Source organism: Crinia signifera, chromosome 6, assembly GCF_055691185.1.
Source record: "Crinia signifera chromosome 6, ASM5569118v1, whole genome shotgun sequence".
NCBI lineage: Eukaryota > Metazoa > Chordata > Amphibia > Anura > Myobatrachidae > Crinia > Crinia signifera.
In genome coordinates, this window is record NC_139222.1 from 15,460,634 (window position 1) to 15,473,945 (window position 13,312).

At 50.6% G+C, this 13,312-nt stretch overlaps 2 protein-coding genes across 6 annotated transcripts in view; both read right to left on the bottom strand.

Moving 5' to 3' along the window:
• LOC146010024 (uncharacterized) overlaps window positions 1-13,312 on the bottom strand; it is a 437,588-nt gene that overhangs the window by 112,289 nt on the left and 311,987 nt on the right. The gene's annotated exons all lie outside the window — the stretch shown is intronic.
• LOC146010018 (uncharacterized) overlaps window positions 1-13,312 on the bottom strand; it is a 67,403-nt gene that overhangs the window by 43,779 nt on the left and 10,312 nt on the right. For all 5 annotated transcript variants that reach the window (XM_083150800.1, XM_083150799.1, XM_083150801.1 and 2 more), the window contains exons 6-7: window positions 12,825-12,904; window positions 5,116-5,227 (exon numbers count right to left, since the gene is read on the bottom strand). In XM_083150800.1, coding sequence (XP_083006926.1) covers window positions 5,116-5,227; window positions 12,825-12,904 — 192 coding nt within the window. The remainder of the gene's footprint in view (window positions 1-5,115; window positions 5,228-12,824; window positions 12,905-13,312) is intronic.

A 13,312-nucleotide genomic window follows, 5' to 3' on the forward strand; every position in this document is an offset into this window, starting at 1 on the left:
AAACAAGCTCCCTAGTGGAGCCAATACTAGGGAAGAGGACCTGCACTCGCCTGGTGGCTTTGCCGGGAGTCAAGTACAGGGACTCAGATGGTAGAATGAACACTAATATCTACCCCCCCCCCTTAGGGTCCGTACAACTCTCTCTAGGCCAGGGGTGGGGAACCTCAGGTCGGGGGCCATAGCCGGTCTGAACGGCCCTCCCACCCGCCCGGTAGCTTTGCCGGGAGTCAAGTACAGGGGAATTCTCATGAGAGGTCGGTAGTTCTTGCGAGATTCCTCTTAACCAATAGCAGCCAGAGACTGCCAGTCCTAATCATTGGCAGCCGCCGGAGCGTGGGACGGCTGCAGCAGGACAATTTGTAAGATAAATTTTTACATATGGCCCCCGAAGGATTTTTCCCCCATACAAACGGCCCTTGGCACAAAAAAGGTTCCCCGGCCCCTGCTCTAGGCTCTCAATGGAGAAGCCCTGTGGATCGCTCTGGTGTTGAATTTTTAAATGACAAGATATACTATGTCCCAAGATACCCTTTATATTATTGCGACAAGTGAACATGTAATGCTCTAGTCTAGTGGTTCGTCCAACATATATAGATAGAGGACATAAGCTGAGTCACAATTCACGAAGGATCCCAAATTGTGTGGTGTTTCCAATGGACGGAAAAAAAAAAGGGCAGACAGGTAAACTGATAATGCTTGCCCATGATGCAGACCCTGAGGAACCTTCGATAGTGACAACTGACCAGTATATGATAATATGCATCTTTTAGGTGTAACGAGACCATGATGTCCATGATGGTCCTGAAGCCACCTCTGCTCTTATTTATCTGCAAGGCTGGAACTGTCTCTATGGCCTTGATGACTAACGATCCACAATCTTCAGAAGCTCTCTTCGTCCTAAATATGTTCTTGGCATTCTTGACCTTATGAAGGACTTTGCCCTCGGAACTTGACTGAATTCTATTTTGTAACCCTCGCTTATAATGCTCAGGACCGGTCTTGAATCAAATCTTCCCATTCTCTGGGAAACTGTAACAGACGGGTTCCTTCGCAAGGGCAACTGTGACCGTCATTGTCTAGAGTTTCTTCTATAGGTTTGCCGAAAGGAAAAGGTTTTATCTTGAGAACCAGAAAATACTCTATCACAAGCCATACAATTCATATTGGTAGGTTTAGCATTCCCTAATAGCGATAATGTGGCAGGGCATGCTGGGAAGTGTAGTTTAACAAACGCTGGAGAGCCACGGGTTGGCCAAACCTGAGTTAGTTGAATGAATGAAGAAATCCTTTGTGTCCAAAATACATTTTTTTGGGCTGCAAGGCCATAAGAGGTCTGGTTTTTAACTATGAAGGTGCTGTTTCTTCAGATGAATTATTGGAAGATGATTTAGAAGAAATCTCTAGTTCATGAATCATGAGAACTAAAAAGGAGGACACTAGAATGTTGAATATCAATATAGTAGAAAGTTGAAAAACATTTATTAAAGCACGAATTATAAAATACACGGGTGGATCCTGCAGAGTCTAGATCTTTTATTTGCAGATAAGGGAAAAAGGGAAAATGTTTTCCCAAAAAGGGAGATGTTTTCCTATACATACAGGAGTTTATCTATAAGAAATAGCTAAACCTGGATATGAGACCAGTAAAATTATCCATGGTCGAGCATAGGTATCCTATTAGGGATAAGCATTTCCTAAACTGGTTTACTACACCGAAGATGGATGCTGCTGTTGCCGAACTAACGTCAAAGACTGCTATACCTTGGTCCTTTAAGACACTATGGATAGAAGAATGGAGAATTCTTTTGGAACATCACAACATTCCTTTCGGCAGTCATATAGGAAGAATCCAAGGCAATGACAACAGCAAGTCTCTTCTGGTAGGAACGTGGCTTCTAGCCTTTGGAGAAGAGTGGGAGAATTCAAGGTAAGGGGAGGGGGGGGGGGGGGGTCATTGGAGTAATTCTGCATGGCTATGGCATAACATTTCTACAGTATCTGAAAGGAAACATGATTTTGTAGCCAAGACTACCAAGAAGAGATACAGAGAAGAAGAGCACTAATAAGAATAGTGACCCAGTGAATGATCATCAAGGCGATGTAACCAGTACCAAGAACAGAAAGGAAGGTTTTCATTCCTGGTTGTTTCTAGAAATGAACAGTACAGGAGATTTCACAAACATCCCGGATATGAGGCACCTGAATACATTTCTCAGGGTAAGAAAATTTCGGATGGAGACATTAAAACCCAAACTGGAAGGGCTCAAAAGAAAGAATTTCCTGGCGTCAATAGATCTGAAGGCCGCGTACAACCATATACCAGTCAGTCATGAAGACAGGAAGTTCCTACGATTCTGTATCCAGGACAGACACTACCAGTTACCGGCCTATCCCCTGTCCTAGGGACATTGCCAAGAGAGCAGTGTATTCCGATGTGGCCATATCTAGATGATATCCTGACGGCAGCCGGTTCAGAAGAAGATATGAAAGGACCTAAGTTATCTAATACAGCTTTGTGGGTGGATCATAGACTGGGGAAAAGCCAGTTACATCCAACACAGAGCATCAATTCCTGGGTTTACAGATAGACACCAAGAAATTCATATAATCACTTTAAAAAAGGAAAGATTCTCAAGGTTCCAGGGTCTATCGGGGACCTTGACGAAGGAAGGGAAATATCCTATAAAACTAGGTCTCCAGCTCCTAGGAATAATGACCTCTTTTATATGGGGGTTATACCTTGGGCACAGTGGGAAATGACGAGTTTCCAGTGGAGTATTCCTCCATATATAAGAAGGAACTGTGGATGAGAAACTATGGCGAAATGAAGGTAAAGAAACCCCTAGACCGGTGGTAAAGAGAATTAGGTAACAGAGCTACATTTCTGGACCAATCTCAGTTTCTAGTCCTGACAACAGACACAAGTACATCAGGTTGAAGAGCGCACATTAGATATCAGACAGGATAGGAAGACCGCTCCTTAGAGGGAAGTCTAATAGTGGCAAACAGGAAAGGCAGAGGATGTCTGGGGAGAAATAGGTTACTCCAAAGAACAGATCAAAAACTCATCTCAGGGTCGTTTCAGACGATGTTACGGTCATAGCACATTTGAACCATCAAGGGGGAACCAAAAGTAGGCCATTAATGGCAAACGTTATGTCCTGGGCAGAGGGAAAACGTGAAGTCCTTAGCAGCAGTATATGTTCTCGGAAGGTAGAAGACATCGGGAGACTTCCTCCACAGAAGCAGAATACTTCCTGGAGAATGGAAATTGAGCATCTGCATATTCCTACTGATTGTAAACAAGTTTGGGCAGCCTCACGTGGATCTGAAGGTACTCATATCAACAAAAAGATGGACATTCTATTCATGATATTGTTTCCCCAGAACGTCTGCAGTGGACACCTTCTCAATTCAATGGAAGCTTCACCTAGGGTATGTGTTTCCCCCCTTTTCCTCTGATAAGTCACATCCTGAAGAAGATAAGAGGATCAAGTGAAAGAGGTCCTCCACTTTTGGCCAATGACATCGTGGTTTGCCACAGCCTAGAAATGGTCAGCGCAGGAAGGAACGTTGGACATTATCCATCATTCCAGACCTTCTACATCAGGCCCTGGTCTACCATCCACATCCAGCAGGAATATGTCTGAAGACACTGAGACCAAAGGATTGTCAGATGAAGTAATCCAAGCTCTGTTACTCGCAGGAAAGCAAGAATAAGAGATTGATGCAGTGACAGAGGAGGGGGCGGGGATAAGATATTAGGGCAGTGACAGAAGAGGGGGCAGGATAAGATATTAGGGCAGTGACAGAGGAGGGGGCGGCATAAGAGATTAGGGCAGTGACAGCGGAGGGGGCGGTATAAGAGATTAGGGCAGTGACAGAGGAACGGGCGGGATAAGAGATTAGGGCAGTGACAGAGGAACGGGCGGGATAAGAGATTAGGGCAGTGACAGAGGAACGGGCGGGATAAGAGATTAGGGCAGTGACAGAGGAACGGGCGGGATAAGAGATTAGGGCAGTGACAGAGGAACGGACGGGATAAGAGATTAGGGCAGTGACAGAGGAACGGGCGGGATAAGAGATTAGGGCAGTGACAGAGGAGGGGGCGGGATAAGAGATTAGGGCAGTGACAGAGGAGGGGGCGGAATAAGAGATTAGGGCAGTGACAGAGGAGGGGTCGGAATAAGAGATTAGGGCAGTGACAGAGGAGGGGGCGGGATAAGAGATTAGGGCAGTGACAGAGGAGGGGGCGGGATAAGAGATTAGGGCAGTGACAGAGGAGGGGGCGGGATAAGAGATTAGGGCAGTGACAGAGGAGGGGGCGGGATAAGAGATTAGGGCAGTGACAGAGGAGGGGGCGGGATAAGAGATTAGGGCAGTGACAGAGGAGGGGGCGGGATAAGAGATTAGGGCAGTGACAGAGGAGGGGGCGGGATAAGAGATTAGGGCAGTGACAGAGGAGGGGGCGGGATAAGAGATTAGGGCAGTGACAGAGGAGGGGGCGGGATAAGAGATTAGGGCAGTGACAGAGGAGGGGGCGGGATAAGAGATTAGGGCAGTGACAGAGGAGGGGGCGGGATAAGAGATTAGGGCAGCGACAGAGGAGGGGGCGGGATAAGAGATTAGGGCAGCGACAGAGGAGGGGGCGGGATAAGAGATTAGGGCAGAGACAGAGGAGGGGGCGGGATAAGAGATTAGGGCAGTGACAGAGGAGGGGGCGGGATAAGAGATTAGGGCAGTGACAGAGGAGGGGGCGGGATAAGAGATTAGGGCAGTGACAGAGGAGGGGGCGGGATAAGAGATTAGGGCAGTGACAGAGGAGGGGGCGGGATAAGAGATTAGGGCAATGACAGAGGAGGGGGCGGGATAAGAGATTAGGGCAGTGACAGAGGAGGGGGCAGAATAAGATATTAAGGCAGTGACAGAGGAGGGGGCGGGATAAGAGATTGATGTAGTGACTGAACATATACATCTCTTTTGTATACGTAGGGGTAGATGTACTAAGCCTTGGAGAGCAACCAATCAGCTCCTGTCATTTATCAAACACAGCCCATAACATGGCAGCTAGGATCTGATTGGCTGGTACTATACCACTCCCCTTATATTACTCACCTGTGCTGATACCTGTAGGGATCTCCTCCTCCTTACACAGCTGATCTCCCCTCACATACGTCTCCTCTTCTCCTTCTAGGTTCTCCTCTTTAATATCAGTCAGAGCTTCCTCCTATTACCCCACAATACAATGAGATACAGGAGTAATGGTCAGTAATGCAGAATACACAGAAGTCTATCAGTAAGACGCACACAGCCGCTGTACAGCAGGAAGTCACTGGTGTGTGATGGGACCTAATCTCTATCTATGTAATACATGTGCAATGACATGTATGATCTGTGCACATAACACGGGTCTATGTTACACATAATTACTATGTACAGGCTTTAGTACAGGGGACATTGGTTTGCAGATTGGGGAAGAGATGGTATTTCCCTGTGTCTGGTTATTACTTAGGCCTAGGTCCTACCTGCTGCCACCCTCGGTCCTATCCCAGCTACAGCACCGGGGATCACATGCCTGTGTTCCCCTGTGGTAGACACCTGCCCCGGGGAGCGCTGTCACCTCGGGGATTATATTCCCCCGGAGTACGGCCATCGGCGTGGAGGACCTACATGACCGCCATATATCCATCAGCGTGGTTCCTTGTATGGGGATCAGTGGCAGTTTTACTACCGGACCTTCCATCATCCACCACCAACAGACCCCGGGGATCCTGACTCTCTGATATGTGATGTCGGATGGAGTATATTACTGACACAGGGACCCCCTCACCTCCCCGGTCAGGTCCCTGTGTCAGTAATAGAGATAACAGTGATGTCACTGTGACGCTCCCAGTACCCCTCACCTCCCCACTGTGATGCTCCCAGACACCCTCACCTCCCCAGTCAGGTCCCTGTGTTAGTAATAGCGATAAGAGTGATGTCACTGTGATGCTCCCAGACCCCCTCACCTCCCCATTCAGCCCCTGTGTCAGTAATAGCGATAAGAGTGATGTCACTGACGCTCCCAGACCCCCTCACCTCCCCGGTCAGGTCCCTGTGTCAGTAATAGAGATAAGAGTGGTGTCACTGTGATGCTCCCAGACCCCCTCACCTCCCCAGTCAGGTCCCTGTGTCAGTAATAGAGATAAGAGTGATGTCACTGTGATGCTCCCAGACCCCCTCACCTCCCGGCTCAGGTCCCTGTGTCAATAATAGAGATAAGAGTGATGTCACTGTGACGCTACCAGACCCCCTCACCTCCCCGGTCAGGTCCCTGTGTCAGTAATAGAGACAAGAGTGATGTCACTGTGACACTCCCAGACCCCCTCACCTCCCCAGTCAGGTCCCTGTGTCAGTAATGGAGATAAGAGTGACGTCACTGTGACGCTCCCAGACCCCCTCATCTCCCCGGTCAGGTCCCTATGTCAGTATTAGAGATAAGAGTGATGTCACTGTGACGCTCCCAGACCCCCTCACCTCCCCAGTCAGGTCCCTGTGTCAGTAATAGAGACAAGAGTGGTCACTGTGACACCCCCAGACCCCCTCACCTCCCCGGTCAGGTCCCTGTGTCAATAATAGGGATAAGGAGAGTTATGGTAGACCTACCTTTGTTAACTCCCTTTCCTTGAAGTCCATGGGAACCACAGGGGACATCGGGGTTATAGGCGGATCCAGGGGGTCCGAGGCACCAATCAGCGAAGCTCTTAAAGGTTTTACCCAGCATGCCCGGGCCCTCTCCCCTACAACCCCGCCTCCAGGCTACTGCCGCCAGTTTTTGGTAACAAGCCGAGAGCAGGAAGCGGAGAAGAGAAGAGGACAGAGAACACATATGCCCAGAACTCATACATACATAGCATGAATATAGAATGGTCAGAACGGGTCACAGTATCAGAACATAACGTAAAGGTGAACCTCAGTGGCAAATTTAAAAAGGGTGGGCGCCCTGTGGTTCCCATGGACTTCAAGGAAAGGGAGTTAACAAAGGTAGGTCTACCATAACTCTCCTTTTCCTTGTCAGGGTCCATGGGTCCCACAGGGGACATCGGGGATGTCACAAGCCGTAATTAAGGGAGGGAATTTGTCTGAGGTGTTAACAGAACCCGACGACCGAAGGAGGCATCCTGGGAGGCGAACGTGTCAAAGGCGTAGAACTTAATAAATGTCTGAACGGATGACCACGTTGCAGCCTTGCACAGCTGTTCGGCAGAAGCACCCCTGCTTGCTGCCCATGAAGGACCAACCGCTCTAGTAGAGTGTGCCTTGATAGCAACCGGAATGGGCCTGTTAGACAGAAGATATGCCTGTTGTATAGCCATGCGGATCCAGCGGGCAATGGTTTGTTTACCCGCTGGCCAACCCTTTTTGTGAAAACCATATAACACAAAAAGGGAATCTGATTTCCTGACCGATTTAGTGCGGTCGATATAGATGGTCAGTGCTCTGACCACATCAAGCAACTTTTCTTCAGATGAAAGGTCATCTGAGATGAATGCAGGTACCACGATCTCCTGGTTCACATGGAATTTTGTCACAACCTTGGGCAGGTGGGAAGACTTCGTCCGTAACACTGCCCTGTCACTGTGGAACACCAGGAAGGGTGATTTATACGATAGTGCGGAGAGGTCCGACACTCTGCGTGCGGAGGCGATGGCCAGGAGGAAGACAGTCTTGACTGTCAGCCATTTAAGCTCCACTGATGATAGTGGTTCAAACGGTGGTTTGGTTAAAGCTTGAAGCACTAAAGATAAGTCCCACGGATTCGTGCGAGGGACAAAGGTAGGCTGTATGTATACCACTCCCTGTAAGAATGTGCGAATGTCAGGTAAGAATGCAATCTTTCTCTGAAACCATACTGAAAGGGCTGAGATCTGGACCTTCAGAGAAGCCAGTCTAAGTCCAAGGTCCAATCCATTTTGAAGGAAGGCCAATATCTTGGCTGTTTTGAAAATCTTGGGATCATATTTATTAGAATTGCACCAAGAAAAAAAGGAATGCCAAGTCCGGTAGTATATCTTTGAAGATGCTGGCTTGCAAGCCTGGATCATCGTCTTAGCCACCTTGTCTGAAAAACCCTTGCTCTTTAATAAGGCAATTTCAAGAGCCATGCCGTCAAAGACAGGCGCTGAGGGTCTGGATGAAGACATGGCCCCTGACTCAACAGATCTTGACGAAGAGGCAATGGCCAGGGGGGCTGGTGTGACAATTGTTGTAGGTCCACGTACCAGTGTCGGCGTGGCCAGTCTGGCGCGATGAGAAGAAGGGTTCCTCCTTCTTGCCTGAACTTCCTGATCACCCTGGGGATCATGTTTATCGGAGGGAACACGTATGGGAGGTGAAACTTCCACGGTACGGACAGGGCATCCCCTGAAGTAGGCCTGAGGGTCCCTGGTCCTTGCTCCGAAGCATGGGACTTTGAAGTTGTGTCTGGACGCCATGAGGTCTACGTCTGGCGTGCCCCAGACTTGCGTCAGACTGACAAACACCTCCGGGTGTAGGGACCACTCTCCCGGGTGGATATCCTGTCGGCTCAGGAAGTCCGCTTCCCAGTTCAGGACTCCTGGGATGAAGACTGCCGACAGGGCTAGGAGATGTTCTTCCGACCAGGTGAGGATCCTGGAGACCTCCCGGAGAGCGGCGACACTTCGTGTTCCTCCCTGGCGGTTTATGTATGCCACCGCCGTGGCGTTGTCTGACCTGATCTGAACAGGTTTTCCCTGTAACAGATCGTGAGACTGAAGTAGGGCATTGTAGGCTGCTCGAATCTCTAGAACATTGATGGATAAGCGAGATTCTGGTGCGGTCCACACGCCTTGCAAGGACCGGGATCCTACTACTGCCCCCCAGCCTCGCAGGCTGGCATCTGAGGTTGGTACTATCCATTCCCTGAACCAGAATAGTCTCCCCTGGTTTAGGTGGTCCATCTGTTCCCACCACAGAAGTGAATCTTTGACCTCCTGTGTGAGGGAGAGAAACGTCGACTTGACGTGTTGTGGTAAGCCATCCCATTTTGCCAGGACAAGACCTTGGAGTGGACGGGAGTGGAACTGGGCCCACTCGACCATGTCGAATGTGGACACCATCCGTCCCAAAATTTTCATGGCCCAGTGCACCGAGACTCTTGGTCTCTGCGCAAAGGTCTGAATTCTCTGTATTAGATCCCTGGCCTTGTCGTTTGGGAGAAACAGTCGCAAGGCTCTGGTGTCCAGTAGGGCTCCCAGATGCAGCATTCTTTGGGAGGGGATCATGGAAGATTTCTCCCAGTTGAGGAGCCACCCGTGAGCCTGTAACATGGAGATCGTTGTCTGCAGGTGAGATGTTAGAACCTCTGGTGACTTGGCTACAAGCAACAGGTCGTCCAAGTAGGGGAAGATCCTGATTCCCTGCTTGTGTAGGAGTTCCGCCATGATTGCCATCACTTTTGTAAAAATCCTTGGCGCCGTTGCTAGGCCGAATGGAAGGGCCTGAAACTGGTAGTGGCTCTTCAGAATCGCAAAACGCAGATACTTCTGATGGGCCGGTAGGATGGGGATGTGGAGGTATACGTCTCTGATATCTAGAGAGACCATAAAATCCCCCTCCTCTAGGGCCAGGACGATGGTCCTCAAGGTCTCCATCCTGAACTTTGTGACTTTTACCACCTTGTTCAGAGCTTTGAGGTTTAGAATGGGACGGAACGTACCATTTGGTTTTGGCACCAGAAACAGGGTTGAGTAGAAGCCGAGGCCTCTCTGGTGCCCCGGCACGGGAACAATGACCTGCGACCGAAGTAAGGTCTGTAGGATGATCCTCATATGTTCTGCTTTGCATGGGTCTTTTGGGAGACCTGTGCAGAAGAACCTTCTTGGGGGGGGTTTTGAGAAGGATATGGCGTACCCCTGCGACACTACCTCCCTCACCCAGGCATCCTTTGTAGTGGATAGCCACTGGTGAGCGAAGTACAGGAGTCTGCCTCCCACTTGGGGGTCCGCCTGTGGGAGGCTGGCCCCGTCATGCGGAAGGCTTGTCGGCCTTGGGAGCAGCCTGTCTGGCGGCCCAAGGCTGCTTGGGCTTGGGTTTGTTAGTCTTATGAGCGGGCGAAGGTCTGGTGTAGGACTGGCCTCTGGCCTTGCCTTGCCTTGGGGGCGAAAGGGCCGAAAGGACTGGGTCCTAGGCCTTTGAGGTAGAGCCGTAGGGAGGCAGGCTGTCTTAGCTGACGCCAAGGAAGCCACAATTTTATTTAACTCCTCTCCGAATAGGTTTTCCCCTTTAAAGGGTAAGAGTTCCAGAGTCCTTTTTGACTCTAGGTCCGCCTTCCATGACCTAAGCCAGATAATCCGGCGTGCCAGCACTGAACTAGCGGAGGCTCTGGCAGCTAGGGTGCCGGCGTCCGACATAGCATCCATAATGTATGTTGCTGCATGTTTAATGTGTTGCATACACAGCCTTGCATCCTCAGATGCGACTGGGGCCAATTCGTCCTCTATTACTTGTAACCAAGGTGAAATGGCCTTAGCCGCCCAGGTAGCTGCAATGGTAGGCCTCTGAACTGCCCCTGAGTAAGAAAATGCTGCCTTGAGAGCATTTTCCAGTCGTCTGTCTGTCTGGTCCTTCAGGGCTGACCCTGAGGCTACCGGGAGCACTGAAGGTTTAACCAGCCTGGACACGTGTGCGTCCACTGTGGGAGGGATTTCCCACGGGGTACAATCCTCTGGAGGGAGCGGGTATCTAGCCAACATCTTTTTAGATATATTGGCTCTCTTCCCCAAAGCCTCCCATTGATCTCTTCTGATTTCTGACAAATGATCAGAATGAGGGAACTGGGCTTTAACTACCTTCTGCTTTTTAAAGACGTCCCTGGTCTTAGCAGTGGGTTCAGGTTCATCTGCGTCTGACAGAAGAACCTCCCGGATAGCATAAATAAGGCCTGCTATGTCAGGGGTCTCAGCCTGAGAGGCGGGAGGATCAGAATGCATAGGGTCATCCTGATCATCATCTGGTATGATGTCATCTGCAGTATCAGGGTCTGCATTATCGGGGTCATCCCCGCCATCGTCTGTGTCATCAGAGCCATCCCTGGTTACCGGTAGTAACGGATTTATCAAGGATCTACTGGGTTGTGCAGCATGTGGCAGTAGCTTCTGCATAACTGCCGTAGTCTGCTGCAAGGTCTGCACCGTGGTCGACAGAGCATCCACCCATGGAGGGGGGGGCTGTACTACAGGGGGTGCTACCGCATTAGGGAGACGATCCACCAGGGTGCCCAACAGCTGTTGAAAGGCTGCCCATGGTGGTTGAGGGGCCCCCGAGGACTGGGGTTGGTCAGAAGGGGTAAAGCAATTGACACATAGCCCATCCTGGATGACATCCATGTCAGACAGACCTGCAGCGCAGCTCTTGCAGGACAAGAGCAAGGGAGATTCTGTCTGGTTGCGCCCCCGTTTGGACATAGTGTGAACACTCCCAATAGGGGGTATACAGTGCACAGTAGGTAACTCAGTAGAAGAGGACCTAGAGTGATCCACTGACAGTATGTGACCTCTGAGGTAAAAACCTCACTTAGAAATAAAGTGGATAGTTTAAGAAAAAAACTGACAGAGGAAAAAAAAAAAAAAAGTACTAGCACAAAGTCACATACACACTATATTAAGCGATATAGATAAGCTAACACACCCTAGATCAACCACAGTACTCTATAGAGCAAAGAGGGAATGAGGGTGGCTGTGAAAAGTACTACTTAGCCTGTAGCCGGTTTCACAGGGGAGAAGAAGTGCCCAACCTCTGGAGACCTGCGTGCAGCTGTAATGGCGCTGGTCCAAGAGAGGGGGGGCGGGCACAAACGGGTTCAGCTAATGGACGGCAGATCTTCGAGGAGATTGGCGCCAAAGCTGGGGGAGGGACTGCAGGCCACCTCCCCTTGCTGGACTTCACCCACCGGAGCGTAAGAGTCAATGAAAAAAAAATGGGTCCCCCCAGACCCAGCCTGCCGCTCTGTCCCCGGTGGTCTAGTGGGGTCCCTAGCCGCAGAGAGTGCCCACGCCAGCTACCGCGGGCGTCTCCCAGCGCACCGCGGTAAGACAGCGGTTTGTGCTTCCATAGGAAGCCTTACCTGCTCCTGGTCCGGCCACGCTGTCAGGAGGGAGACGTCCGGCGGTGCTAGGCGCTGACGTCACCCCCGCCGTCTGCCTCAAGATGTTCTGAGGAGGTCGGCGCCGGGAGGAGTGATGGAGACGCTCACCCCGCCGTCAATCACTGACAGCGGGGAGCGTCCTCTGCCGCAAAGCGGCTTCTGCCGCCGGAGCGGTAGTTTCAAAAATAAAAATGAAAAGCTTCTTTTTGGAATCACCTCAAAGAGGTGATTCCTGCTGATTAAAGGTGCGTCTGCTTCCTGCAGGCACCAACTAAAAACTGGCGGCAGTAGCCTGGAGGCGGGGTTGTAGGGGAGAGGGCCCGGGCATGCTGGGTAAAACCTTTAAGAGCTTCGCTGATTGGTGCCTCGGACCCCCTGGATCCGCCTACAACCCCGATGTCCCCTGTGGGACCCATGGACCCTGACAAGGAAAAGAGTGATGTCACTGTGACGCTCCCAGACTCCCTCACCTCCCCAGTCAGGTCCCTGTGTCAGTAATAGAGATAAGAGTGATGTCACTGTGACGCTCCCAGACCACCTCACCTCCCCGGTCAGGTCCCTGTGTCAGTAATAGAGACAAGAGTGATGTCACTGTGACGCTCCCAGACTCCCTCACCTCCCCGGTCAGGTCCCTGTGTCAGTAATAGAGATAAGAGTGGAGTCACATGTGACCTCTGACCTTGTATATTAGAGTTTCCATGATGGCGTCTCTACAGTCCTCTGTATAATGTCTTGTGCGCGTCTCGCAGCGTAATCCCTCTGCCAATAGGGGAGAATAAACACACATGTAAACGGAAGCAAAAGAACGGAGCCGTAGCACAATGTGCATAAAGTGACAATAAGCAGCAAAAAGTCCCCTAATACCGGGAACGCGACCTCCCCACGCTGCATTCTGTAGTAGGGTAGAGGGACTATGGCCGGCGCTAGCGTCCAGTGAGGATGTAACAATACCACAGATAACCCCATTAGGATTAATAATGTATGTACCAATAATTTGAGATTAGGGCAGTGACAGCGGAGGGGGCGGGATAAGAGATTAGGGCAGTGACTGCGGAGGGGGCGGGATAAGAGATTAGGGCAGTGACAGAGGAACGGGCGGGATAAGAGATTAGGGCAGTGACAGAGGAACGGGCGGGATAAGAGATTAGGGCAGTGACAGAGGAACGG